Source organism: Pseudophryne corroboree, chromosome 4 (assembly GCF_028390025.1).
Source record: "Pseudophryne corroboree isolate aPseCor3 chromosome 4, aPseCor3.hap2, whole genome shotgun sequence".
Taxonomy (NCBI): domain Eukaryota; kingdom Metazoa; phylum Chordata; class Amphibia; order Anura; family Myobatrachidae; genus Pseudophryne; species Pseudophryne corroboree.
Window position 1 is genome coordinate 599530512 of NC_086447.1, and position 25458 is coordinate 599555969.

The 25458-nt window shown below is 45.6% G+C and overlaps 1 protein-coding gene across 1 annotated transcript in view; it reads right to left on the bottom strand.

Annotated features, from left to right (window-relative positions):
* Positions 1–4063: 4063 nt before the first annotated feature.
* LOC134910021 (ras-related protein Rab-4A) overlaps positions 4064–25458 on the bottom strand; it is a 308271-nt gene continuing 286876 nt past the window's right edge. The window contains exons 7-8 of the mRNA XM_063917561.1: positions 17932–18069; positions 4064–5973 (exon numbers count right to left, since the gene is read on the bottom strand). Coding sequence (XP_063773631.1) covers positions 17954–18069 — 116 coding nt within the window. The 3' untranslated portion in view covers positions 4064–5973; positions 17932–17953. The remainder of the gene's footprint in view (positions 5974–17931; positions 18070–25458) is intronic.

Below are 25458 nucleotides of genomic sequence, written 5' to 3' on the forward strand. Positions count from 1 at the left end.
TTGTCGGCAAGGCATATTTGAGGAAACGGCGGGGGGAAGACATCTCGAATTCCAGCTTGTACCCTTGAAATACTACTTGAATGAAACAGGGATCCACCTGTGAGCGAGCCCATTGATCGCTGAAATTTTTGAGACGGCCCCCCACCGTACCTGGCTACACCTGTGGAGCCCCCGCGTCATGCTGTGGACTCAGAGGAAGCGAGAGAAGAATTATGATTCTGGGAACAGGCTGACTGGTGCAGCTTTTTCCCTCTTCCCTCGTCTCTGTACAGAAAGGAAGCGCCTTTGACCCGCTTGCTTTTCTGAAGCCGAAAGGACTGTACCTGATAATACAGTGCTTTCTTAGTCTGTGAGGAAAACTGAGGTAAAAATATTTCTTCCCAGCTGTTGCTGCGGTTACGAGGTCCCAGAGACCATCCCCAAATAATTCCTCACCCTTATAAGGCAGAATCTCTATGCGCCTTTTAAAGTCAGCATCACCTGTCCAGTGTGACAGGTCTCTAATACCCTCCTGACAGAATGGACATTACATTCATTTTGGATGCAGGCCGGCAAAATATCCCTCTGTGCATCCCTCATATATAAGACGACGTCTTTAATATGTTTTCATGTTAGCAAACTAGTATGTTTGACAGGGTCACCGACCACGCTGCAGCAGCACGCTCTGCAGGTTTCAGTCTAGTACCTGAGTGTGTAAAAACAGACTTCAGGATAGCCTCCTGCTTTTTATCAACAGGTACCTTCAAAGTGGCCGTTCCTAAAACGGCAGTGCCACCTATTTTGACAACCGTGTGAGCGCCTTATCCACCCTAGGGGATATCTCCCAGCGTAACTTATCCTCTGGCGGGAAAAGGTACGCCATCAGTAACTTTTTTGAAATTACCAGTTTCTTATCAGGGGGAACCCACACTTCTCACACACTTCATTCATTCATCTGATGGGGGGAACAAAACACTGCCTGCTTTTTCTCCCCAAACATAAAAACCCATTTTTAGAGGTTAATGTCAGAAATGTGTAACACATTTTTTATTGCCGGGATCAAGTCACGGATGTTCCTAGTGGATTGTGTATATGTCTCAACCTTGTCGACACTGGAGTCAGACTCCGTGTCGACATCTGTGTCTGCCATCTGAATGAGCGGGCGTTTTTGAGCCCCTGATGGCCTTTGAGACGCCTGGGCAGGCGCGGGCTGAGAAGCCGGCTGTCCCACAGCTGTTACGTCATCCACCCTTTTATGTAAGGAGTTGACACTGTCGGTTAATACCTTTCACCTAACCATCCACTCTGGTGTCGGCCCCACAGGGGGCGACATCACATTTATCGGCATCTGCTCCGTCACTATATAAGCCTCCTCCTCAAACATGTCGACACAGCTGTACCGACACACCGCACACACACAGGGAATGCTCTGACTGAGGACAGGACCCCACAAAGCCCTTTGGGGAGACAGAGAGAGAGTATGCCAGCACACACCAGAGCGCTATATAATGTGGGGATTAACACTATAACTGAGTGAATTTTCCCCAATAGCTGCTTGTATATACAATATTGCGCCTAAATTTAGTGACCCCCCCTCTCTTTTTAACTCTTTGAGCCTGAAAACTACAGGGGAGAGCCTGGGGAGCTTTCTTCCAGCTGCACTGTGAAGAGAAAATGGCGCCAGTGTGTCTGAGGGAGATAGCTCCGCCCCTTTTCCGCGGCCTATTCTCCCGCTTTTTTCTGGATTCTGGCAGGGGTATTTACCACATATATAGCCTCTGGGGCTATATATTGTGGTATTTTTGCCAGCCAAGGTGTTTTTATTGCTGCTCAGGGCGCCCCCCCCAAGCGCCCTGCACCCTCAGTGACCGGAGTGTGAAGTGTGCATGAGGAGCAATGGCGCACAGCTGCAGTGCTGTGCGCTACCTTGGTGAAGACTGATGTCTTCTGCCGCCGATTTTCCGGACCTCTTCTTGCTTCTGGCTCTGTAAGGGGGACGGCGGCGCGGCTCCGGGACCGAACACCAAGGACTGGGCCTGCGGTCGATCCCTCTGGAGCTAATGGTGTCCAGTAGCCTAAGAAGCCCAATCCGGCTGCAAGCAGGCGAGTTCGCTTCTTCTCCCCTTAGTCCCTCGCTGCAGTGAGCCTGTTGCCAGCAGGTCTCACTGAAAATAAAAAACCTAATTCTATACTTTCTTTCTAGAGGCTCAGGAGAGCCCCTAGTGTGCATCCAACCTCGGCCGGGCACAAGATCTAACTGAGGCTTGGAGGAGGGTCATAGTGGGAGGAGCCAGTGCACACCAGGTAGTCATAAATCTTTCTAGAGTGCCCAGCCTCCTTCGGAGCCCGCTATTCCCCATGGTCCTTTCGGAGTTCCCAGCATCCACTAGGACGTCAGAGAAAAGAAAAGGGAAAATAAACTTTCTGGGTTAATCAAAAGCACTATTAGAGCAAGAGCAATACATACAGGGTGAATGCTATAACTGGCAATATGTGAATGCCACTGCTACACAGACTGCAGATCTAGGGAATTATGGCATTATGTTTGGGTATGTAGTAAGATGGAGTCTAATAAAAATTTCTGTATGGCTGTCTCTAAAGTAGTCAATCTAAAGTTTCTTCTTATTTTATGATCTTATTGTGTGTTGTCTCTGTGTAATGTAGTTTCAAGCAGGGTTGGGAAAAAAGTTGTTTATTTTTTGTTTCCAAGTGTTTTATTTTTTTTGCATGTTTTAATGAAACTGTGAAACTTTGCTATGTATTATAAACCTTGAGCAACCATGTTTTAATGCTTTCTAAAGGGGGGTCCACACACAGTGATATGTGCTTAAATTCTAAGCAACCTGACTAGATTGTTTAGAAAAGAAGCACAGATCGCTCCATGTGTATGCCCCATAGCGATACTCGTCACTATCGCCGGTTAGATTGCTCACTTCACCGCTGGGTGAAGTGAGCGCCCCCCCACGCACCTCGCTCAGCACACATTGCGCTGTATGCTGAGCGGGGGGAGAGATATGTGCTGAGCGCTGTGCTATATCGCTCAGCACACATCGCTACGCGTGTACCCCCCTTTTCAATTGTTTGAAAAGTCGGTTGGGTGTCTGTTTTTTTCCTATCTAATAGTAAAAAACAGACACGCAACCGACTTTTCAAACAATTGCATTCCCCCCTAACAATCCAAAGTTATTAGGCTTTGATTTATTTTACATCTTTAAATAAAACCATTTTATACTGCTTATTATTCCCATTACATCTGAATGTATGTAGAAAGACTAAACATACTAAAACAAAGTACAGCCATGGCCAAAAGTTTTGAGAATGACACAAGTATTGGTTTTCACAAAGTCTGCTGGTTCAGTGTTTTCAAACCTTTTGTCAGATGTTACTGTGGTATAGTGAAGTTAAATTACAAGCATTTCATAAGTGTCAAAGGCTTTTTTTGACAATTACATTAAGTTTATACAAAGTCAATATTTGCAGTGTTGACCCTTCTTTTTCAAGACCTCTGTAATTCACCCTGGCATGCTGTCAATCAACTTCTGGGCCACAAACTGGCTTTTGGCCACCCAGTCTTGCCTAATCAATGCTTGGAGTTAGTCAGAATTTGTGGGTTTTTGTTTGTCCACCCGCCTCTTTAGGCCTGACCACAATTTCTGAATGGGTTTATGGTCTAGGAATTTTCTGGCCATGGACCCAAAATACAGATGTTTTATTCTGTTTACTAAAGGGGAACTATGCTGTATTATTGCCCCCAATGCATGCAATTATGCTCCCCCACCCCCCTTTTTTAATAAGTGCATGCCTGTCTTCCAAACAATGTTTTACCATTCCAAAGCTTATCCTATCAAACTAAATATCTAAAATGTTATATTGTTATTTGGAATAGAGGGCAAACTACGTCCTCAGTCTCCAACACTATGCGTCTGAACAGGCTTGTACTTGGCCGAGCAATAATCAGACATAGTTAACACATTTCCTTTCCTGCATCACAAATACATTTGTAGTGTAAAAGGTAAATAAAACAATGTATATTTTTTATGCTGGTCTTGCCTACAAATGTACCAAACAGAAAAACACAAACCCATTGTTTTCAGTCATCTTTTTATTTTTCAGTCTCCTCTATTTGTACAGGGGCAGTTAATCATGAATCAACGTTTCTCATTAAAATGGTACACTGCTGTTTTTTTTTTTGGGGGGGGGAGGGGGGGGGGGGGGGGGAGGTGGTGCACTTTTCAGTTGTCTTATACTGGTAGCTAATCCAAGTGAATTAAGATAAATGATTTAGCTTTCACATGTCAGCACACTATGATGTATTGTAAAAGTTAGACCTCGCATTTTGAAAAAAGTGGTGCTGCTTATGACAGTCACATATTTTACAGTTTATTGAAAAGCAATGTTAGAATTGAATTGATTACTTTGGTCTATACACTTTTTCACGCCTATTGATTTCTGTCTAAAGATATTGTTCTTTCACAATAAATATGCTGTTACTGAGGGACTCAATTATGATAATGATCCTTTGGTCCCAGTTCTGGACTAAATCATTAAGACTGTACACTCTTAGCCAATATACATATTACATACTATAATGTATACATCAGTGGAAAAGCATGGACTGTAGTTCCCAGATTGCAGTTCATAAAGAGGTCTGGTTATAAGGATTTCTACACTTCAGTAAACAATTCAAGGATGTCAGGTCACTGAATATTTTAAGAAATACTAGCCAGATTATTTAGCAGTAATAACGGTGTATATACCATGTACCCCAATGTAATTTCATCAGTAAACTGTCCTTTTTGATAACAGTGGTCAACGATAAAGAGACTATAGGGCATTTGGTCCGCACTTGATATAACATCCTTACTGAACTGCAGCCACTGATTGAAGTCTGCTAGTTCTAAGGAAGTAGAATATGAAAAATCAAATACAACACACATTTAATAACATGGTCTATGTGCACAGATGTGCCATAACATGTCAAGGAAACAGAACGCCAATTTTCCTAGCACAGTTTAAAAAAAATATAAGCTAAAATGTGTTTGGTCACTACAAGACAGGGCACATTTGTTCCCATTGTACCATGCTACTAAATGAGCCCAATATTACCATACATGCTGTTTATACTTTTATACTAAGTTTGCCCTTCAATAAATACTGACATTTCAACACTATGTTACCACAAGTCAGTTTTCGTTATACATTTGTTACAAATAAAAGTACTTTCTATCCTGGTGGTCCTGCAGGTAAAACAGAGAATATAAATTTAGATTTTAAAAAAAGAACAGTTTTGATATAAATCCAACTGCAATGTTATGTTTATATGCAGAATGGCATGACACGCTGAACATAACTAATATGTATGGCTCACTGAATCCTTATATGTATGCTAATAATGTCCCCATAGGTAATTCTCCAAAATATGTTAAACCCCCATAATATACTTTGCCAAGAACCAAACTGGCTGCAGCATTTATATATACATCCCTAAATACATTTGTGTAATTTGGTTCATTGTCCACCTAACAATGCTTAAATACAATGTGGATGCGGTGATCATGATACTGAAAATGGCAGGACATAAACACACTACAGTGGCACTTAATGCAGATAGATATTCCAGACTCCATCTTAATTATGCTACTGAAGTGCATCTTACAAATGGCCTGTGAGGAAAACAAAAATCACATATGAATAACTTACTGAAGTAGACCATGCTCGTAAAATCAGTTCCTACAGTTTATATTGTATATATTAGAAGATAGATGCAGGAATGGCAATATGTAATACAAAATGTATAGATAAAGTACATATAGGTATCAGTTTTCTCCAGTTACTAGCGGTCAGACATTTTCTTGAAGCCAGCTGTGCACTATTGCCCTCAACACCACTCTGTTTCCCTTGTGCTGTTCTTTAACCAGTCCTTTATCATAGAACAAGTGGTAAGGAGAAGTGCAGGAGACATTTCTTCTGTAAGCCCCAGATTTTCATATACACCTAAATAAACAAACAAAAAAAGAACATAAATAAAAACATCTTATCCAGTTATCACTTCCTGCAGAAAAGCATACGTGACAACATGAAATGAAGTTAGATCAATGTGGGTTTTCCACACAAAGGAGATGGTATAATGGTGAGCAAGAATAGCGTTATAAATGAGTTAGCCTTTCAGACATTCATCTACATTGCACTGAGAAAAAAAAAATATTTTTTAACCATGCATTCGTTGAGGATCCCAACATATATGATGTTTTGGTTACTTGAACTAAGCAATCTCTGTCCAGGGGTAACAATGTTTTACTGAGCTCATGAATAGCACATTGTAAGGGATCAGTATGATTAACAGACGATCGGGATGCCGGCCATCAGTACACAGACAACGGCATCCCGATAGTCAGGGGGGGGGGGAAATGAAAGGGGTTCCCCCGTATTTTAACAACCAGCACCGGGCTCTGCGTCCGGTCCTGGTGCAAAAAATATGGGGGGACAAAAGACGTAGGGGTCCCCCGTATTTTTCACACCAGCACCGGGCTCCACTAGCCAGAGAGATAATGCCACAGCCGGGGGACACTTATATATAGGTCCCTGCGGCCATGGCATTAAATCCCCAACTAGTCACCCCTGGCCGGGGTACCCTGGACGAGTGGGGACCCCTTAAATCAAGGGTCCCCCCCTCCAGCCACCCAAAGGCCAGGGGTGAAGCCCGAGGCTGCCCCCCCCCCCCCTTCCCATCCAAGGGCGGCAGATGGGGGGCTGATAGCCATGTGTCAAAAAAAAGAATATTGTTTTTTGTAGCAGTACTATAAGTCCCAGCAAGCCTCCCCCGCAAGCTGGTACTTGGAGAACCACAAGTACCAGCATGCGGGGGGGAAACAGGCCCGCTGGTACCTGTAGTTCTACTACAAAAAAAATACCCAAATAAAAACAGTACATACACACCATGACAGTATAACTATATTACATACATGCACACCAACATACACACATACTTACCTATGTTGACACGAAGAGTCGGTCCCCTTCTCCACGTAGAATCCACGGGGTACCTGTAAATAAAATTATACTCACAACAATCCAGTGTAGATCGGTCCTCTTCTTGTTTGTAATCCACGTACTTGGCAAAATAAAAAAACGGAAACCACGGACCACGCACTGAAAGGGGTCCCATGTTTACACATGGGACCCCTTTCCCCGACTGTCAAAGAGGGTCCCTTCAGCCAATCAGGGAGCGCCACGTCATGGCACTCTCCTGATTGGCTGTGCGCGCCTGAGCTGTCAATCAGGCGGCGTACTCGAGATACACTGTAGCGCATAGGCGCTCCATTGTATCCAATGGTGGGAACTTTGCGGTCAGCAGTAGACCACAAGAGTGACCCCACATAACCTTGCGGTTCGGGTTCTTCGTTTTTTTATTTTGCCAAGTACGTGGATTACAAACAAGAAGAGGACCGATCTACACTGGATTGTTGAGAGTATAATTTTATTTACAGGTACCTCGTGGATTCTACGTGGAGAAGGGGACCGACTCTTCGTGTCAACATAGGTATGTATGTATGTATGCAGGTGTGCATGTATGTAATAAAGTTATACTGTCACGGTGTGTGTGTACTGTTTTTATTTGGGTATTTTTTTGTAGTAGAACTACAGTTACCAGCGGGCCCATTTCCCCCCCGCATGCTGGTACTTGTGGTTCTCCAAGTACCTGCTTGCGGGGGAGGCTTGCTGGGACATGTAGTTCTGCTACAAAAAAAATAAGATTTTACTTACCGGTAAATCTATTTCTCGTAGTCCGTAGTGGATGCTGGGGTCTCTGTAAGGACCATGGGGATAGACGGGCTCCGCAGGAGACATGGGCACTTTAAGAAAGAATTTAGGTTCTGGTGTGCACTGGCTCCTCCCTCTATGCCCCTCCTCCAGACCTCAGTTAGAGAAACTATGCCCAGAAGTGCTGACAGTACAAGGAAAGGATTTTGGTAATCCAGGGCAAGATTCATACCAGCCACACCAATCATACCGTATAACAAGTGAAAACAACCAGTTAACAGTATGATAAACAACAGAGCATCAGGTCAACCCTGATGCAACCATAACATAACCCTTATTGAAGCAATAACTATAAACAAGTATTGCAGAAGAATTCCGCACTTGGGACGGGCGCCCAGCATCCACTACGGACTACGAGAAATAGATTTACCGGTGAGTAAAATCTTATTTTCTCTGACGTCCTAGTGGATGCTGGGAACTCCGAAAGGACCATGGGGATTATACCAAAGCTCCCAAACGGGCGGGAGAGTGCGGATGACTCTGCAGCACAGAATGAGAGAACTCAAGGTCCTCCTCAGCCAGGGTATCAAATTTGTAGAATTTTGCAAATGTGTTTGCCCCTGACCAAGTAACAGCTCGGCAAAGTTGTAAAGCCGAGACCTCTCGGGCAGCCGCCCAAGATGAGCCCACCTTCCCTGTGGAATGGGCTTTCACTGATTTAGGATGCGGCAGTCCAGCCGCAGAATGCGCCTGCTGAATCGTGTCACAGATCCAGCGAGCGATAGTCTGCTTAGAAGCAGGAGCACCCAGACTGTTGGGTGCATACAGGATAAATAGCGAGTCAATTTTCTTGACTCTAGCCGTCCTGGAAACATAATTTTTTCAAGGCCCTGACTACGTCCAGTAACTTGGAATCCTCCAAGTCCCTAGTAGCCGCAGGCACCACAATAGGTTGGTTCAAGTGAAAAACTGATACCACCTTAGGGAGAAACTGGGGACGAGTCCTCCATTCTGCCCTCTCCATATGGAAAATCAGATAAGGACTTTAGTTAGCAATAACTATTTACAAGTATTGCAGACAATCCGCACTTGGGATGGGCGCCCAGCATCCACTATGGACTACGAGAAATAGATTTACCGGTAAGTAAAATCTTATTTTCTCTAACGTCCTAGTGGATGCTGGGGACTCCGTAAGGACCATGGGGATTATACCAAAGCTCCCAAACGGGCGGGAGAGTGCGGATGACTCTGCAGCACCGATTGAGCAAACACAAGGTCCTCCTCAGCCAGGGTATCAAACTTGTAGAACTTTGCAAAAGTGTTTGAACCTGACCAAGTAGCCGCTCGGCAAAGCTGTAATGCCGAGACCCCTCGGGCAGCCGCCCAAGAAGAGCCCACCTTCCTAGTGGAATGGGCCTTAACTGATTTTGGCAGCGGCAATCCAGCCGCAGAATGAGCCTGCTGAATCGTGTTACAGATCCAGCGAGCAATAGCTTGCTTTGAAGCAGGAGCACCAAGCTTGTTGGAAGCATATAGGATAAACAAAGACTCTTGTTTTCCTGACCCTAGCCGTTCTGGCTACATAAACCTTCAAAGCCCTGACCACATCAAGTAACTCGGAATCCTCCAAGTCAGTAGTAGCCACAGGCACCACAATAGGTTGGTTTATATGAAAGGATGAAACCACTTTCGGCAGAAATTGTGGACGGGTCCGCAATTCTGCTCTATCCGCATGGAAAACCAGTTAGGGGCTTTTATGTGACAAAGCCACGAACTCTGACACACGCCTAGCCGAAGCCAAGGCTAATAGCATGACCACCTTCCACGTGAGATATTTCAACTCCACCGTTTTGAGTGGTTCAAACCAGTGGGATTTCAGGAAACTCAACACCACGTTAAGATCCCAAGGTGCCACTGGAGGCACAAAAGGGGGCTGAATATGCAGCACTCCCTTTACAAACGTCTGAACTTCAGGTAGAGAAGCCAACTCTTTTTGAAAGAAAATGGATAGGGCCGAAATCTGTACCTTAATGGAACCCAATTTTAGGCCCAAATTCACTCCGGACTGTAGGAAGTGAAGGAAACGGCCCAGCTGGAATTCCTCCGTAGGAGCATTCCTGGCCTCACACCAAGCAACATATTTTCGCCATATACGGTGATAATGTTGAGCTGTCACGTCCTTCCTAGCCTTTATCAGCGTAGGAATGACCTCATCCGGAATGCCTTTCTCTGCTAGGATCCGGCGTTAAACCGCCATGCCGTCAAACGCAGCCGCGGTAAGTCTTGGAACAGACAGGGCCCCTGTTGCAACAAGTCCTGTCTTAGAGGAAGAGGCCACGGGTCCTCTGTGAGCATTTCTTGCAGATCTGGATACCAAGTCCTTCTTGGCCAATCTGGAACAATGAGTATTGTTCTCACTCCTCTTTTTCTTATTATCCTCAGCACCTTGGGTATGAGAGGAAGCGGAGAAAATACATAGACCGAATGGAACACCCACGGTGTCACCAAGGCGTCTACAGCTATCGCCTGAGGGTCTCTTGACCTGGCGCAATACCTCTGTAGCTTTTTGTTGAGGCGGGATGCCATCATGTCCACCTGTGTCAGTTCCCACCGACTTGTAATCTGTGCGAAGACTTCCTGATGAAGTCTCCACTCTCCCGGGTGGAGGTCGTGTCTGCTGAGGAAGTCTGCTTCCCAGTTGTCCACTCCCGGGATGAACACTGCTGACAGTGCGCTTACGTGATTCTCCGCCCAGCGAAGAATTCTGGTGGCTTCCGCCATCGCCACTCTGCTCCTTGTGCCGCCTTGGCGGTTTACATGAGCCACTGCGGTGATGTTGTCTGACTGAATCAGAACCGGTTGGTCGCGAAGCAGGGTCTCCGCTTGACGTAGGGCGTTGTATATGGCCCTTAGTTCCAGGATGTTGATGTGAAGGCAAGTCTCTTGACTTGACCACAGACCTTGGAAATTTCTTCCCTGTGTGACTGCACCACAACCTCGGAGGCTTGCGTCCGTGGTCACCAGGATCCAGTCCTGAATGCCGAATCTGCGGCCCTCGAGAAGATGAGCGCTCTGCAGCCACCACAGGAGTGATACCCTGGCCCTGGGGGATAGGGTGATTAACCGATGCATCTGAAGATGTGATCCGGACCACTTGTCCAGTAAGTCCCATTGAAAAGTCCTCGCATGGAACCTGCCGAAGGGAATGGCCTCGTATGATGCCACCATCTTTCCCAGGACACGAGTGCAGTGATGCACTGACACCTGTTTTGGTTTTAATAGGTCCCTGACCAGTGTCATGAGTTCCTGAGCTTTCTCCATCGGGAGATAAACCCTTTTCTGGTCTGTGTCTAGAATCATGCCCAGGAAAGGCAGACGAGTCGTAGGAACCAACTGCGACTTTGGAATATTCAGAATCCAGCCGTGTTGCCGTAACACTTCCAGAGAAAGTGCTACGCTGATCAGCAACTGCTCTCTTGATCTCGCTTTTATGAGGAGATCGTCCAAGTATGGGATAATTGTGACTCCTTGTTTCCGCAGGAGTACAATCATTTCCGCCATTACCTTGGTAAATATTCTCGGTGCCGTGGAGAGACCAAACGGCAACGTCTGAAATTGGTAATGACAATCCTGTACCACAAATCTGAGGTACGCCTGATGAGGTGGATAAATGGGGATATGAAGGTATGCATCCTGTATGTCCAGAGACACCATAAAATCCCCCCCTTCCAGGCTTGCGATGACCGCTCTCAGCGATTCCATCTTGAACTTGAACCTTTTCAGGTATAGGTTCAGGGATTTTAAATTCAATATGGGTCTGACCGAACCGTCCGGTTTCGGGACTACAAACATGGTCGAATAATAACCCCTTCCTTGTTGAAGGAGGGGAACCTTGACCACCACCTGTTGAAGATACAATTTGTGAATTGCAGTTAACACTATTTCCCTCTCGTGGGGGGAGCTGGCAGGGCCGATTTGAGGTATCGGTGCGGGGGCATCTCCTCGAATTCCAGCTTGTATCCCTGAGACACAATATCTTTTGCCCAGGGATCCAACTGGGAGTGAACCCACTTGTGGCTGAAATTTCGAAGACGTGTCCCCACCGGGCCTAGCTCCGCTTGTGGAGCCCCAGCGTCATGCGGTGGATTTTGTAGAGGCCGGGGAGGACTTCTGTTCCTGGGAACTAGCTGTGTTGTGCAGCTTCTTTCCTCTGCCCCTGCCTCTGGCAAAAAAGGACGCACCTCGGACTTTGTTTTTCTGTGATCGAAAGGACTGCATTTGATAATACGGTGCTCTCTTAGGCGGTGAGGAAACATATGGCAAAAAATTTGACTTTCCAGCAGTAGCTGTGGAGACCAGGTCCGAGAGACCCTCCCCAAACATTTCCTCACCCTTGTAAGGTAAAACCTCCATATGCCTTTTTGAGTCGGCATCACCTGTCCATTGCCGAGTCCACAGGACCCTTCTGGCAGAAATCGGCATTGCATTTATTCTAGAACCCAGTAGACTAATGTCTCTTTGAGCATCTCTCATATATAGGACAGCGTCTTTAATATGCCCCGGGGTCAATAATATAGTATCCTTGTCTAAGGTATCAAGTTCCTCAGACAGGGTGTCCGTCCACACTGCTACAGCACTACACACCCAGGCCGAAGCGATCGCCGGCCTCAGTAAGGTACCTGAATGTGTATAAATGGACTTCAGGGTACCCTCCTGTTTTCTATCCGCAGCATCTTTGAGGGTAGCCGTATCCTGTGACGGCAGGGCTACCTTCTTGGATAAGCGTGTTAAAGCTTTGTCCACCCTAGGGGAGGATTCCCAGCGTAACCTGTCCGTTGGCGGGAAAGGATACGCCATAAGAATCCTTTTGGAAATCTGCAGTTTTTTATCTGGAGATTCCCAAGCCTTTTCACATAACTCATTTAGCTCGTGTGAGGGGGGAAAGGTTACCTGTGGCTTCTTTTCCCCATACATATGTACCCTCCTGTCAGGGACTGGGGTTTCCTCTGTGATGTGCAACACATCCTTAATTGCTATAATCATATAACGGATAGATTTAGCCAATTTTGGCTGTAATTTTGCATCATCGTAATCGACACTGGAGTCAGAATCCATGTCGGTATCAGTGTCAATAATTTGGGATAGTGGGCGCTTCTGAGACCCTGTCGGCCTCTGCGACATAGGATCAGGCATGGGTTGGGACCCCGAGTGTCCTGAGGCTTCAGCTTTTTCTAACCTTTTATGTAAGGAATTAACATTATCATTTAAAACCTTCCACATATCCATCCAATCAGGTGTCGGCACCGTCGGCGGAGACACCACATTCATTTGCTCCCGCTCTGCTTTCACATAGCCTTCCTCATCAGACATGTCGACACAAGCGTACCGACACACCACACACACAGGGAATGCCCTTTTTGAAGACAGTTCCCCCACAAGGCCCTTTGGAGAGACAGAGAGAGAGTATGCCAGCACACACCCCAGCGCTATAACCCAGGAATAACACAGTAACTTAATGTTAACCCAGTAGCTGCTGTTTATATTGTGTTTTTGCGCCTAATTTATGTGCCCCCCCTCTCTTTTTACCCTCTTCTACCGTGAATCTGCAGGGGAGAGCCTGGGGAGCTTCCTCTCAGCGGAGCTGTGGAGAAAAAATGGCGCTGGTGAGTGCTGAGGAAGAAGCCCCGCCCCCTCGACGGCGAGCTTCTGTCCCGCTTAAATATGCATTTTCTTGGCGGGGGCTCATACATATATACAGTGCCCAACTGTATATATATGTTTACTTTTGCCAAAAAGAGGTTCCAAATGCTGCCCAGGGCGCCCCCCCCTGCGCCCTGCACCCTTACAGTGACCGGAGTATGTGAGGTGTGTGGGAGCAATGGCGCACAGCTGCAGTGCTGTGCGTTACCTTAGTGAAGAACGGAGTCTTCTGCCGCCGATTTGAAGTCTTCTTGCTTCTCATACTCACCCGGCTTCTGTCTTCCGGCTCTGCGAGGGGGACGGCGGCGCGGCTCTGGGATCGGACGGCGAGGGTGAGATCCTGCGTACGATCCCTCTGGAGCTAATGGTGTCCAGTAGCCTAAGAAGCAGGACCTAGCTTCAGAGAGTAGGGCTGCTTCTCTCCCCTCTGTCCCACGATGCAGGGAGTCTTGCCAGCAGAGCTCCCTGAAAATAAAAAACCTAACAAAATACTATCTCTCAGCGAACTCAGGAGAGCTCACTGAAAAGCACCCAGCTCGTCTGGGCACAGTATCAAACTGAGGTCTGGAGGAGGGGCATAGAGGGAGGAGCCAGTGCACACCAGAACCTAAATTCTTTCTTAAAGTGCCCATGTCTCCTGCGGAGCCCGTCTATCCCCATGGTCCTTACGGAGTCCCCAGCATCCACTAGGACGTTAGAGAAACAAATTTTTTTTATTTTTATTTTTTACACATGGCTATCAGCCCCCCATCCGCCGCCCTTGGATGGGGGGTGGGGGGCAGCCTCGGGCTTCACCCCTGGCCCTTGGGTGGCTGGAGAGGGGGGACCCCTTGATTTAAGGGGTCCCCACTCCTCCAGGGTACCCCGCCCAGGGGTGACTAGTTGGGGATTTAATGCCACGGCCGCAGGGACCTATATAAAAGTGTCCCCCGGCTGTGGCATTATCTCTCTGGCTAGTGGAGCCCGGTGCTGGTATGAAAAATACGGGGGACCCCTACGTCTTTTGTCCCCCGTATTTTTTGCATCAGGACCGGACGCAGAGCCCGGTGGTGGTTGTTAAAATATGGGGGAACCCCTGTCATTCCCCCCCCCCCCACCCCCCCGTATTTTTACAACCAGGACCGGCTCAAAGATCCCGAGGCTGGTTATGCTTAGGAGGGGGGACGCCACGCATTTTTTTCAGGAATTTTAACACTTTCACACCCCTTCCAACCTAAAAACATGCACTGATCTCTCCATATTATTGTAGTTAGTAAAAAAAAAATATTCTTTTAAAAAAATCGATTAAATACTACTTGTGGCTCCTATGGACAAACCAAGTAGATAATCCCTTCTAATATAAATAGATATGCTATTAGCAATAAAAAAATTCTTGTTTTGAAAGTTTTTTTATTAGAACACGACAGGAAAATAAGGCGGAATGAAATTGACGAAATGACTGTCGAAAAGCACTGTTGTCGAATCGACATTCTTCAACTGAATATACTTTTGTCGAAAAGCCGCATTGTAACATTGCAGACATGTCGAATTGAAAAAAAGTCGAATTGCCAAAAGTCGAAAATGAAACGGCAGTTTTTTTGTCGAAAAGTACTGTATTGCATTGTCGAATCAAATTCGACAGGTTTTTTGTGTCGAAAATGACCCGTTTTTCAACATTTTCGGCAATTCGACCGCAATTGCATATACCCCGTAGCATCAGGAATCTCAATTACCACGTATTATGCAATTGGAAACCTTAGTAATAAATCATTTAAAGTAGAACACCATGTAACCACTTGCATGTTTGCAGCATCCATTATTCAATGCTTGGGTAAATGGGGGAAAGCAGAATTCTGAAATGCTTCTTTAGTACGGTCTATCCAAAATCTTTACCAACTAGCAGACACCTTACAATCTGACAATTACAATTATAGATTTCTCTCCATGGATATGAAAATGGACCAGAGTGCCTTCTAAAGATTGTGTGTTTGTTAAGGTGCGTACGCACTGGCCGATATATTGCCCGTTCCATTGAACAGCCGATATATCACGGGACCGTCGTCCAGTGTGTACCAACGATATGTCCGTGAATGCCATCGTTCACAGACATATCGCGATGGCCCTGCAGATGATCAATATATCTACGGATATATTGGTGCAATGCATTGTGTGTATGGGCAGTCAGCAGCCCGTCCATACACATGCTTCACCAGCCGATGGTGACCGACGGCTCAACTGGGCGGGCACCCGCCCAGTTTGTGACAGCAGTCACGATGGATCGGGCGGTGTGCATGTACAACATACTACCCGATATGCCTATATATCTATCAGTGTATGTTTATATGTATGTTTTTGTTTATATTTTGCCTCTAAAAGAGAACATTTATTGTCGATACATGTTCATTTTTGTGTTTATACATACCCGATTTCAGGATTCTTAATATTCAAATTAAAGGTTAAGTTTTAGCTTTAGACTGTTACCTGCATCTATCTGTACCTGTAACTTAAGATGTAATGAAGCTAGCTGTGGGTACTCTGTGTAAAAGTTATTTAGATTTAGGAAATACTGTACGAGAGGTTAGAAAATACTGCTATACTTTAGAACATCTTAATAATTTAGGATTAAAACAAGTGGCACCATTCATTTAGAAGAGGCATATACTGATGGTTAACTAAATACGTGTAAAGATATATGTTTAGAAAATTGTATTTACCATTACTGGCTTCCACTCTATATATTTATTAACAGTTTCTTATATAACGCATCAAATTCCATTGCGCTTTACAATTGGAAACAACAGTGATAAAACAAAACTGGGTCATAACACAGGTCACAGAGGTAGGAAGGCCCTGCTCGCAAGCTTACAACATATAAGGAAGCAGGCATTCATACACAAGGATAGGTGTTATCTACTGCATAATGGTCCACCAGATTGAAAAGGTTCTTGGTGGGCTGTATGAGATGGTCACACAGCGATGATGGCCTAGGAGGATGGGAAAGTGAAGAAAGAGAAAACATGTGAGGATGTGTGTGAACTCTACAGCAGTACTTCTCAAACTGTGTCATGGCACCTTATTGTATAACAAAATGGACCCTGGGTGTCACAATGACTGCAGGGTGACAAGGGCCCTCATTCCGAGTTGTTCGCTCGCTAGCCGATTTTCGCAGCAGTGCACACGCTATGCCGCCGCCCTCTGGGAGTGTATCTTAGCTTAGCAGAATTGCGAACGAAAGATTCGCACAATAGCGAAAAGAAAATTCTTAGCAGTTTCTGAGTAGGACGAGACTTACTCAGCCACTGCGATCAGTTCAGTCAGTTTCGTTCCTGGTTTGACGTCACAAACACACCCAGCGTTCGCACAGACACTCCCCCGTTTCTTTAGCCACTCCCGCGTTTTTCCCAGAAACTGTAGCATTTTTTCCCACACACCTACAAAACGGCGAGTTTCCGCCCAGAAACACCCACTTCCTGTCAATCACACTACGATCGTCAGAACAAAGAAATTTCCTCGTAAAGCCGTGAGTAAAATACCAAACTGCTTAGCATATTTACTTGGCGCAGTCGCACTGCGAACATTGCGCATGCGCAGTTAGCGTCTTTTCGCAATATATAACGAAAATCGGCAACGAACGAACAACTCGGAATGACCCCCAAAATAAAAATAAAAAGTCTGGGTCCTGTTGGATGCACTTTGGACAATAAGCAAAGCAAGGGGCAGAGAGTGTGCCTTTCTGTCCCCCCACCCCCCCTCCAGGACATGCTCTGGTGAATCAGAATCCGTAGAACAAGGAAAGGAGAGTTTTGCTTCTCCCTGCTCTACTGGATACGGAGCAGGCTTGTCAAAACAATATCCTCTAGCTTCCTGTAGCATCAGAGAGGAGTGGCTAACAGGCAAGCAGCAGTAGCAGTGCAAACGTCTCAGCATCATGATGTCTATCACAGAGAGGAGCCGGGCGCAGGCAGCCACAGATTTAGTAGGAAGGGAGACTGAGAGGAAATTAATAGCAAAGGAGACCTAAGGTAAGTACACTGCAATAATAGAAACAGTGGGGATGGGGAAACAGGTTTGGTATATAAAAGAGCCGTTGGGAGTGTGTGCTTTTGTACAATAAGGTTCATTAACATTTATATCTTTAAAATTTTGTTATGTACGTGGATGTCAATCTTCAGTTTCGCACATCAGAAAAGTTTTAAAATCACTACTATATAAGATAGACAAATAGTGAAAAATATCATGCCAACCCAATTTTATATAACTGCAATTTAACCCTCAGCAAATTTTAATGTACAAAGAACTATTATGTAACATTAATGCTGCAGATTTGCCATATTTATAGACAGACCTACATTGCCACTGTTGCCCACTTTGGATGAACAGCTGTGGAAAGCTAGCATTCTTTCAAGAGGAATCTCTAAAGGAGCTAGTGTAGAGATTCAGGTCACTAACGTGCCAAATGTGTGATGCCAATTATACAAATGGACGGTCAGAAACTACTGAAGTACATGTTACCTTAAGTAATAAGTAACCAATTTTAGCAGCCACACTCTTGTGCGCTTTGTGCCTGTGCTCGACGTGGTGATCTTAGCTGTCGCAAAGCAGCATCTCCATATTGAATACCTGACCCCATCCTTTCTGGATCAAGTTCACCTGAAGAAAGAAATCAGAATTCTAAAATTACTCTCTTGAAATGATAGTTGTATGCACACAACTGTAAAAGTCTGACCGCACATAGAGACATTCCAGGATTAGATGACATTTGCTTCCAGCAGTCTTGTATGACCACTCCATCATGCACTGTTGTGTCGATACAATGCAACAGTATGTGGCCCCAAAGATCTGTATACTTTATCCAAATAGAAAAAAAGTGTCACATGTGGAGCCAAACAAAAAAAATATTCTCTTTGCTCGAGCCAAGCAACCGAAATGTCCCAATTTCTACAGGCCTTGGATGTTGCACTTTAAAAAGTTATACATATATAGTACACACATAATCTAAAAATAATCTGAAATAAAATATAAAGGAAATAATTAATATTAAAAAAATAAATAAATAATAATAATATACGATATGTGGAAATATAATGCAACACAAAATGAAAATATGATCTTATATTTTTATATAAAACTATTTATTCTAGATTTTTATTTTAGAATATTAAATAAAATATATAAAATATAATGTAAAATAAAAATATAAGATAATAAAAAATACATTACATTTTACTTTAGATTGTATTATATTTTATATTTCTATATTATAATATAAAATAAAAAATAGGATTTTAAATACCTACCGGTAAATCCTTTTCTCATAGTCCATAAGGGATATTGGGGACAGATTAGTACAATGGGGTATAGATGGGTCCAAAGGAGCCAGTGCACATTAAAATTTCTTCAACTGGGTGTGCTGGCTCCTCCCCTCTATGCCTCCTCCTAGAGCTCAGTTATAGGTAAACGGGGTCCAAAGGAGAATGACATACTTGAGAGAAGGAACATAACAAAAAAAAAGCTTGGTGAGAATTTCACACCAGCACACCAATATATAACTTAGCCAGCAACATCTGGCAACATTAACAGCAACAGCTGAACAGGAACACATAATAGAGAACCTGCAGAAAGTCACTGCACAGAGGCGGGCGCCCAATATCCTTTGTGGACTACGAGAAAAGGATTTACAGTACCGGTAGGTATTTAAAATCCTATTTTCTCTAGCATCCATAAGGGATATTGGGGACAGATTAGTACGTAGGGAATGTCCCAAAGCTTCCAGAACAGCCAGGAACAAGCGGAGACATCTGCAGCACCGCCTGCTCAAACTGGGTATCCTCTGGTCAGGGTATCAAACTTGTAGAACTTCACAAAGGTGTTCTTCCCCGAGCAGGTAGCGGCTCAGCATAGTTGCAGGGCCGAGACTCCATGGGCAACCGCCCAGGAAGAGCCCACCGATCTAGTACAGTAGGCCTTCAGAGACTGTGGAACCGGTAAGGCTGCTGACGCATAGGCCTGTTGGATAGTAAGCCTAATCCAACGAGCAACAGACTGCTTAGAAGCAGGGCAACCTTTTTTCTGCGCATCATAGAGCACGAACAAGGAATCAGTCTTTCTGATTTGAGCCATCCTTTTGATATAAATTTTCAAGGCTCGCACAGCATCCAATGCCTCCGGAGGAGCAGAAGTGTCAGAACTGGACGGAATCACGATAGGTTGATTCAAGTAAAAGCCGGAGACCACCTTCAGCAGGAACTGCTGTCTGGTCCTGAGCTCTGCTCTGTTCTCGTAAAAGACCAAGTAGGACTTTTGCATGACAAGGCCCCCAATTCTGAGACACGCCTAGCAGAAGCCAGGGCCAGTAACATCGCTGTTTTCCACGCGAGGTACTTCTCTTCTACTATCGTCAGCGGTTCAAACCAGGAGGACTGTAGAAACCATATCACTACATTCAGATCCCAAGGTGCCGTAGGCGGCACGAATGGAGGTTGTATGTGAAGCACCGCTTGCAAGAAGGTCTGAACTTCTGGCTAGAGAGCCAACTTCTTCTGGAAGAAGATAGAAAGAGCTGAAATCTGGACCTTAATAATCCCAGACATAAGCCTTTATCCACTCCAGCCTGCAGGAATTGTAGGAACCTTCCCAAGTTGAATCCTGCAGAGGTATATGTGCGTTCCTCGCATCAAGAGACATATCTCCGCCAGATATGATGATAGTGTTTTGACGTCACAGGTTTTCTGGCTTGCACCATAGTGGCAATGACCTTTTTGGAAAGCCCTTTGAGAGCTAGAATGTTCCACTCAACTTCCATCTCATCAAACGAAGCTGCCGTAAGTCTGGGTAGACAAACGGTCCTTGTTGAAGAAGATCCCTTTTTAGAGCTAGAGGTCAAGTGTCCTCTACGGACATGTCCGAGAAGAGCCGCGTACCACGTTCTACGGGGGCCAATCCGAGGCAATCAAGATTGCTTCCACTCTTTGATGTCAGATCCGCTTGAGCACCTTTGGGATCAGCGGAATCGGAGGAAACAGGTAGACCAGCTGGTAAGGCCAAAGTGAAGTCAGCACATCCACTGCGCTCGCCTGCGGGTCCCTGGTTCGTGAGCAATAGCAGCAAAGCTTCTTGTTGAGACGAGAGGCCATTAAGTCGATCTGTGGGCATCCACACCTGTCGATTTGCTGAAACACCTGAGGATGTAGTCCCCACTCCCCGGATGGAGGTCGTCCCGACTTAGGAAGTCCGCTTCCCAGTTGTCCACCCCCGGGATGAAGATTGCGGACAGTGCTCTTGCATTTCTTTCTGCCCAGAGGAATATTCTTGACACTTCTCGCATGCAGGCCCTGCTTTTTGTTCCTCCTTGTTGATTGATGTACGCCACCGCTGTGGCGTTGTCCGACTGCACCTGGATCGCCTGATTCCGGAGTAGAGGGGATGCCTGTATCAGAGCATTGGAGATAGGCCGAAGTTCCAGAATGTTGATCGGAAGAAGGGCCTCTTGGGCAGGCCACCTGCCCTGGAACTGTGCCCCCTGGGTGACAGCTCCCCATCCTCTCAGACTCGCATCCGTCGTGAGGAGGATCCAATCCTGAATCCCAAAGCGTCGACCTGCCAGCAGGATGGAGGACTGTAGCCACCACAGGAGAAAGATTCTGGCCTGAGGTGACAGCCGAATCATCCGGTGCATCTGAAGATGGGAACCGGACCACTTGTTCAGGATGTCCAATTTGAATAGTCTGGTATGAAACCTTCCGAACTGAACTGCCTCGGACGAGGCCACCATCTTTCCCTCATTTTTTTTGCAAAGATGAATGGAGGCTCGAGCAGGTCGGAACACCATGCAAACCATTTCTTGAAGTGTTCTTACTTTGTCCTCTGGGAGGAACACTTTCTGTGCTACAGTATCCAGTAGCATCCCCAGAAACAGGAGCCATTGAGATGGTTCCAGATGGACTTCTGCAGATTGAGGATCCACCCGTGGTGTGACAGAAGTTGGATAGTGCAATCTATATGGAGCAATAGAAGCTCCCTGGAGCTCGCTTTTATCAGGAGATCGTCCAGGTATGGAATAACATTGACCCCCTCGACCCGGAGTTAAAACATAATTTACACCATCACCTTCGTGAACACCCTTGGAGCTGTAGAGAGGCCAAAGGGTAACGCTTGAAAACTGGTAGTGATCGTTCAGCAGGGCAAACCTCAGATAGGTTTGATGAGGAGGCCAAATTGGGATATGTAGGTAAGCGTCCTTGATATCCAGACACGCAAGGAATTCCTGTTGTTTCAGGCCTGCAATCATCGCTCTCAAAGATTCCAACTTGAATTTGAAAACCTTCAGGTAAGGATTTAAGGACTTCAGATTCAGAATGGGTCTCACAGACCAGTCTGGTTTTGGTACTATGAACAGACTGGAGTAGTAACCCTGTCCACGTAGTAGGGGTACTGGAACAATGACCTGGGACTGGACCAACTTGTTGATGGCCAGCAGTAGTGTACTGCGCATATTTTTTAAAGCTGGTAAGCTTGATTTGAAAATTCGTTGTGGAGGAGTACCTTCGAACTCCAGCTTGTAACCCAGAGAGATGAGGTCCTTTACCCAAGCATCTTGGCAGGAACAGTCCCAGATGTGGCTGTAGTGACTTAACCGAGATCTCACCACGAGATCCCCTCGGGGTGAGTTGGCACCGTCATGCTGAAGTCTTTGCGGAAGCAGAGCTGATGTTCTGGTCCTGAGATCCGGCAACGGCTGGTTTCTTAGCAGCCTCTTGCTGCATTGGAGGCCCCTCTGGCTCTAGATCGAAATCTGGAGGACAAAAAGGACTGAGTAGTCGGTCCTCGGTAGGTAAGTCTAGCAGGCGGAGCTGCCGAAGGGAGAAACGTGGATTTTCCAGCAGTAGCTTTGGAAATCCATGCGTCCAATTCACCTCCAAAGAGCCATTCACCTGTGAAGGGAAGAGATTCCACATTACATTTGGAGTCAGCATCAGCAATCCACCGACACAACCATATGGCTCTGCGCGCATAGCCGTGGTCCTAGGATTAATATTGCCAATCTCTTTAAGGGAGTCACAGAGGACTCTTGCAGTGTCCTGAATGTGATTCAGGAAAGTAACCGTATTAACTAGGGTCATATCACCCGAAAGACCTTCCTTAATTCGATTAGCCCAGGAATGAATTGCATGTGTCATCCAGCAACCTGCAATGACCGGCCTTTGAGCAACACCTGCAGCAATGTAAATAGATTTCAGAGTGATCTCAAGTTTGCTATCTGCCGGGTCCTTTACCGTAAAGGGGCCCGGAGCAGGGAGTACCGCCTTTTTAGAAAGGCGAGTGACTGAGACGTCTACTGCTGGAGACTCCTCCTAGAATTTCCTGCCTTCAGGGGCAAAGGGGAATGCATGCAAAAACCGTTTTGACACCTGATATTTCTTATCTGGAGTCTTCCAGGCTATTTTAAAAAAGTCATCCAATTCCTTGGAATCAGGAAATGTGACTGTCAGTTTGTCTTGTGGGGGGAAAAATGACTGCTGAGTAGTAGCATCCTCCAGGGGGAGCTATAAAGTGCAGGTAAAGCATGTTTTTGTGCACCTGTAGTAGACGGGGATTTGGGGAGGGGAGAATGTTTAGCATTCTGAGATGGCTGACTACACTGCTCATATGATATTGAGCCAGATGAAATAGGGGAGAATCTAGCATTACATACACTGCATGACTTCTGTTTTACCATTGTGAATCAGAAAAACAGGTATAATACACATACAACACAGCCTGATATTGATATATTGCAAGCCTGCGCTATTGCATGTGAGAGGAGACACAGGAGAGAGGACCCCAACGCACACAGCGCTGCACAGCCCCAGTGAGGCTGTCAGCGTTTTTATGTGTAAACACAGCGAGACTGTAATATGATAAAACTGCTCAGAGGGATGTTATTGTGCACTAGTATAGCGGCTCTCCCCCTCTACACCCGTTACCAGTGATCCAGGGACTGTTTGGAGAAAAAGTGGAGGCTGCTGCTGCTATGCAGAGGAAGGTGCCAAAATGCCGCTGAGCCCGCACTCGTGTAGCTTCGCCCCTCGCCATGGCATTGGAGCTACTTCTGTAAATTTATACTGGCCATGTCTCCCAATATGTACAATCTCACATAAATGCTTGGTTTAATATATATATATATATATATATATATATATATATATATATAGCCAGTCTCATGCAGGAACTATAGCGGGTCCCCCCCAGGAGGGACCCGTACGCCGCATCCACGCTTTCAGCTGCACAGTAAAACCAGGGAACCCCCCTAGCGGGGCCCCCGGTTGGTACTCACCACCGATGATCACCTTCAGGCCGAGTTAGGGGTGTGCGGCATGCTGCGAATGCAAAAGCCAAGGCACGATGCCCCGCTGAACAAACAGCCCCTCAGGACGGTGGTCCTGCAGCAGGGAAGCAGCTCTGCACCTCAAAAGACCGGTGACCATACCCCCCCTAACTCCCACGGTGCAGGTATGCTGTTACCCACACAGCATACCGAAAGAAATAAAACTTTTAAAAAGAAATTGAAGAAAAATTCTGGAGCGTGCAGTGTGTGCATCATCTCCTGGGGGCACTTTTTTCTAAACTGAGCTGTAGGAGGAGGCATAGAGGGGTGGAGCCAGGCCACCCAGTTGAAGAAATTTAAAGTGCACTGGCTCTTTTGGACCCGTCTATACCCCATTGTACTAATCTGTTCCCAATATTCCTTATGGATGCTAGAGAAATATATAATAAAAATATAATGTAGTATAAAATAAATTACCTAATGTGCTTTACCGTTCCTCACTTATACTATCACCTACTCCCTACAGCCTTCAATGGCACCTAACCCTTGGATTCTGCCAATTATTTGAGTACTACGACTGCTGATGCAGCAATGTTTAAAGACCTACAGTGGGATGTATTGCTGCTCGGGTTTGGCAACTGTGCGGAATGCTGCGTGTTTGCCTTTCTGGAGGTTGCTTGCCCATTGTTGCCATAAATGATGCTTTATGTGGTTATGATGCCTTGATAAAGGTCTTTGTGCAGACTGAAAACTTGCTCATGCAATCTTCAGTTAATGTATCCTTTTGTGACTAGTATTTTTTAGAAACATACCGAGAAAAATAATCTACTGTCAGTTGAAAGATTCATCACAAACTCTTAAAGAACTCTTTTTCTCAACTCGTATGAATACTGTAGTACAGATCACTTGTGATAAATCTACCCTACCAGATGCCCTACATGGGATACGATTTTAATAATTGTGGATACGATTAAAGAGAAGTATATGAAGTCATAAAGAGATGCCTTATGTTAAATAGAGACACTTTACTACAGGCTTACACTAAAGACACCAATGATCACATGGTTTTTCCTAGTTCATACTCCATTTAACATCATAGAATGAGGAAGTCTCTACTTAGAAACAAGTTGCCAGAAGAACCCTCTCTTTTGCTGTAATTGCATTACAAACTTAAAGGACCCGATGACATATTCTGATGTCAGCCCTAAAACAAGCAACATGAAAATAGGATTTTAATACCTACCGGTAAATCCTTTTCTCTTAGTCCGTAGAGGATGCTGGGGTCCACTTCAAGAACCATGGGGTATAGACGGGATCCACAGGAGACATGGGCACTTTAAGACTTTCAAAGGGGTGTGAACTGGCTCCTCCCTCTATGCCCCTCCTCCAGACTCCAGTTATAGGAACTGTGCCCAGGGAGACGGACATTTCAAGGAAAAGGATCTATTGTTAAACTAAGGTGAGATACATACCAGCTCACGCCTCAAGCACGCCGTACAACATGGCATTCAATACAACGCAAGTCAACGGCATGAACAACATCATCAACAGCCTGACTACAAAACGTAACACAACATGTGTGTAACCATAACCAATAACTGCAGATACAGTACGTACTGGGACGGGCGCCCAGCATCCTCTACGGACTAAGTGAAAAGGATTTACCGGTAGGTATTAAAATCCTATTTTCTCTTTCTCATACGTCCCAGAGTATGCTGGGGTCACTTCAAGAACCA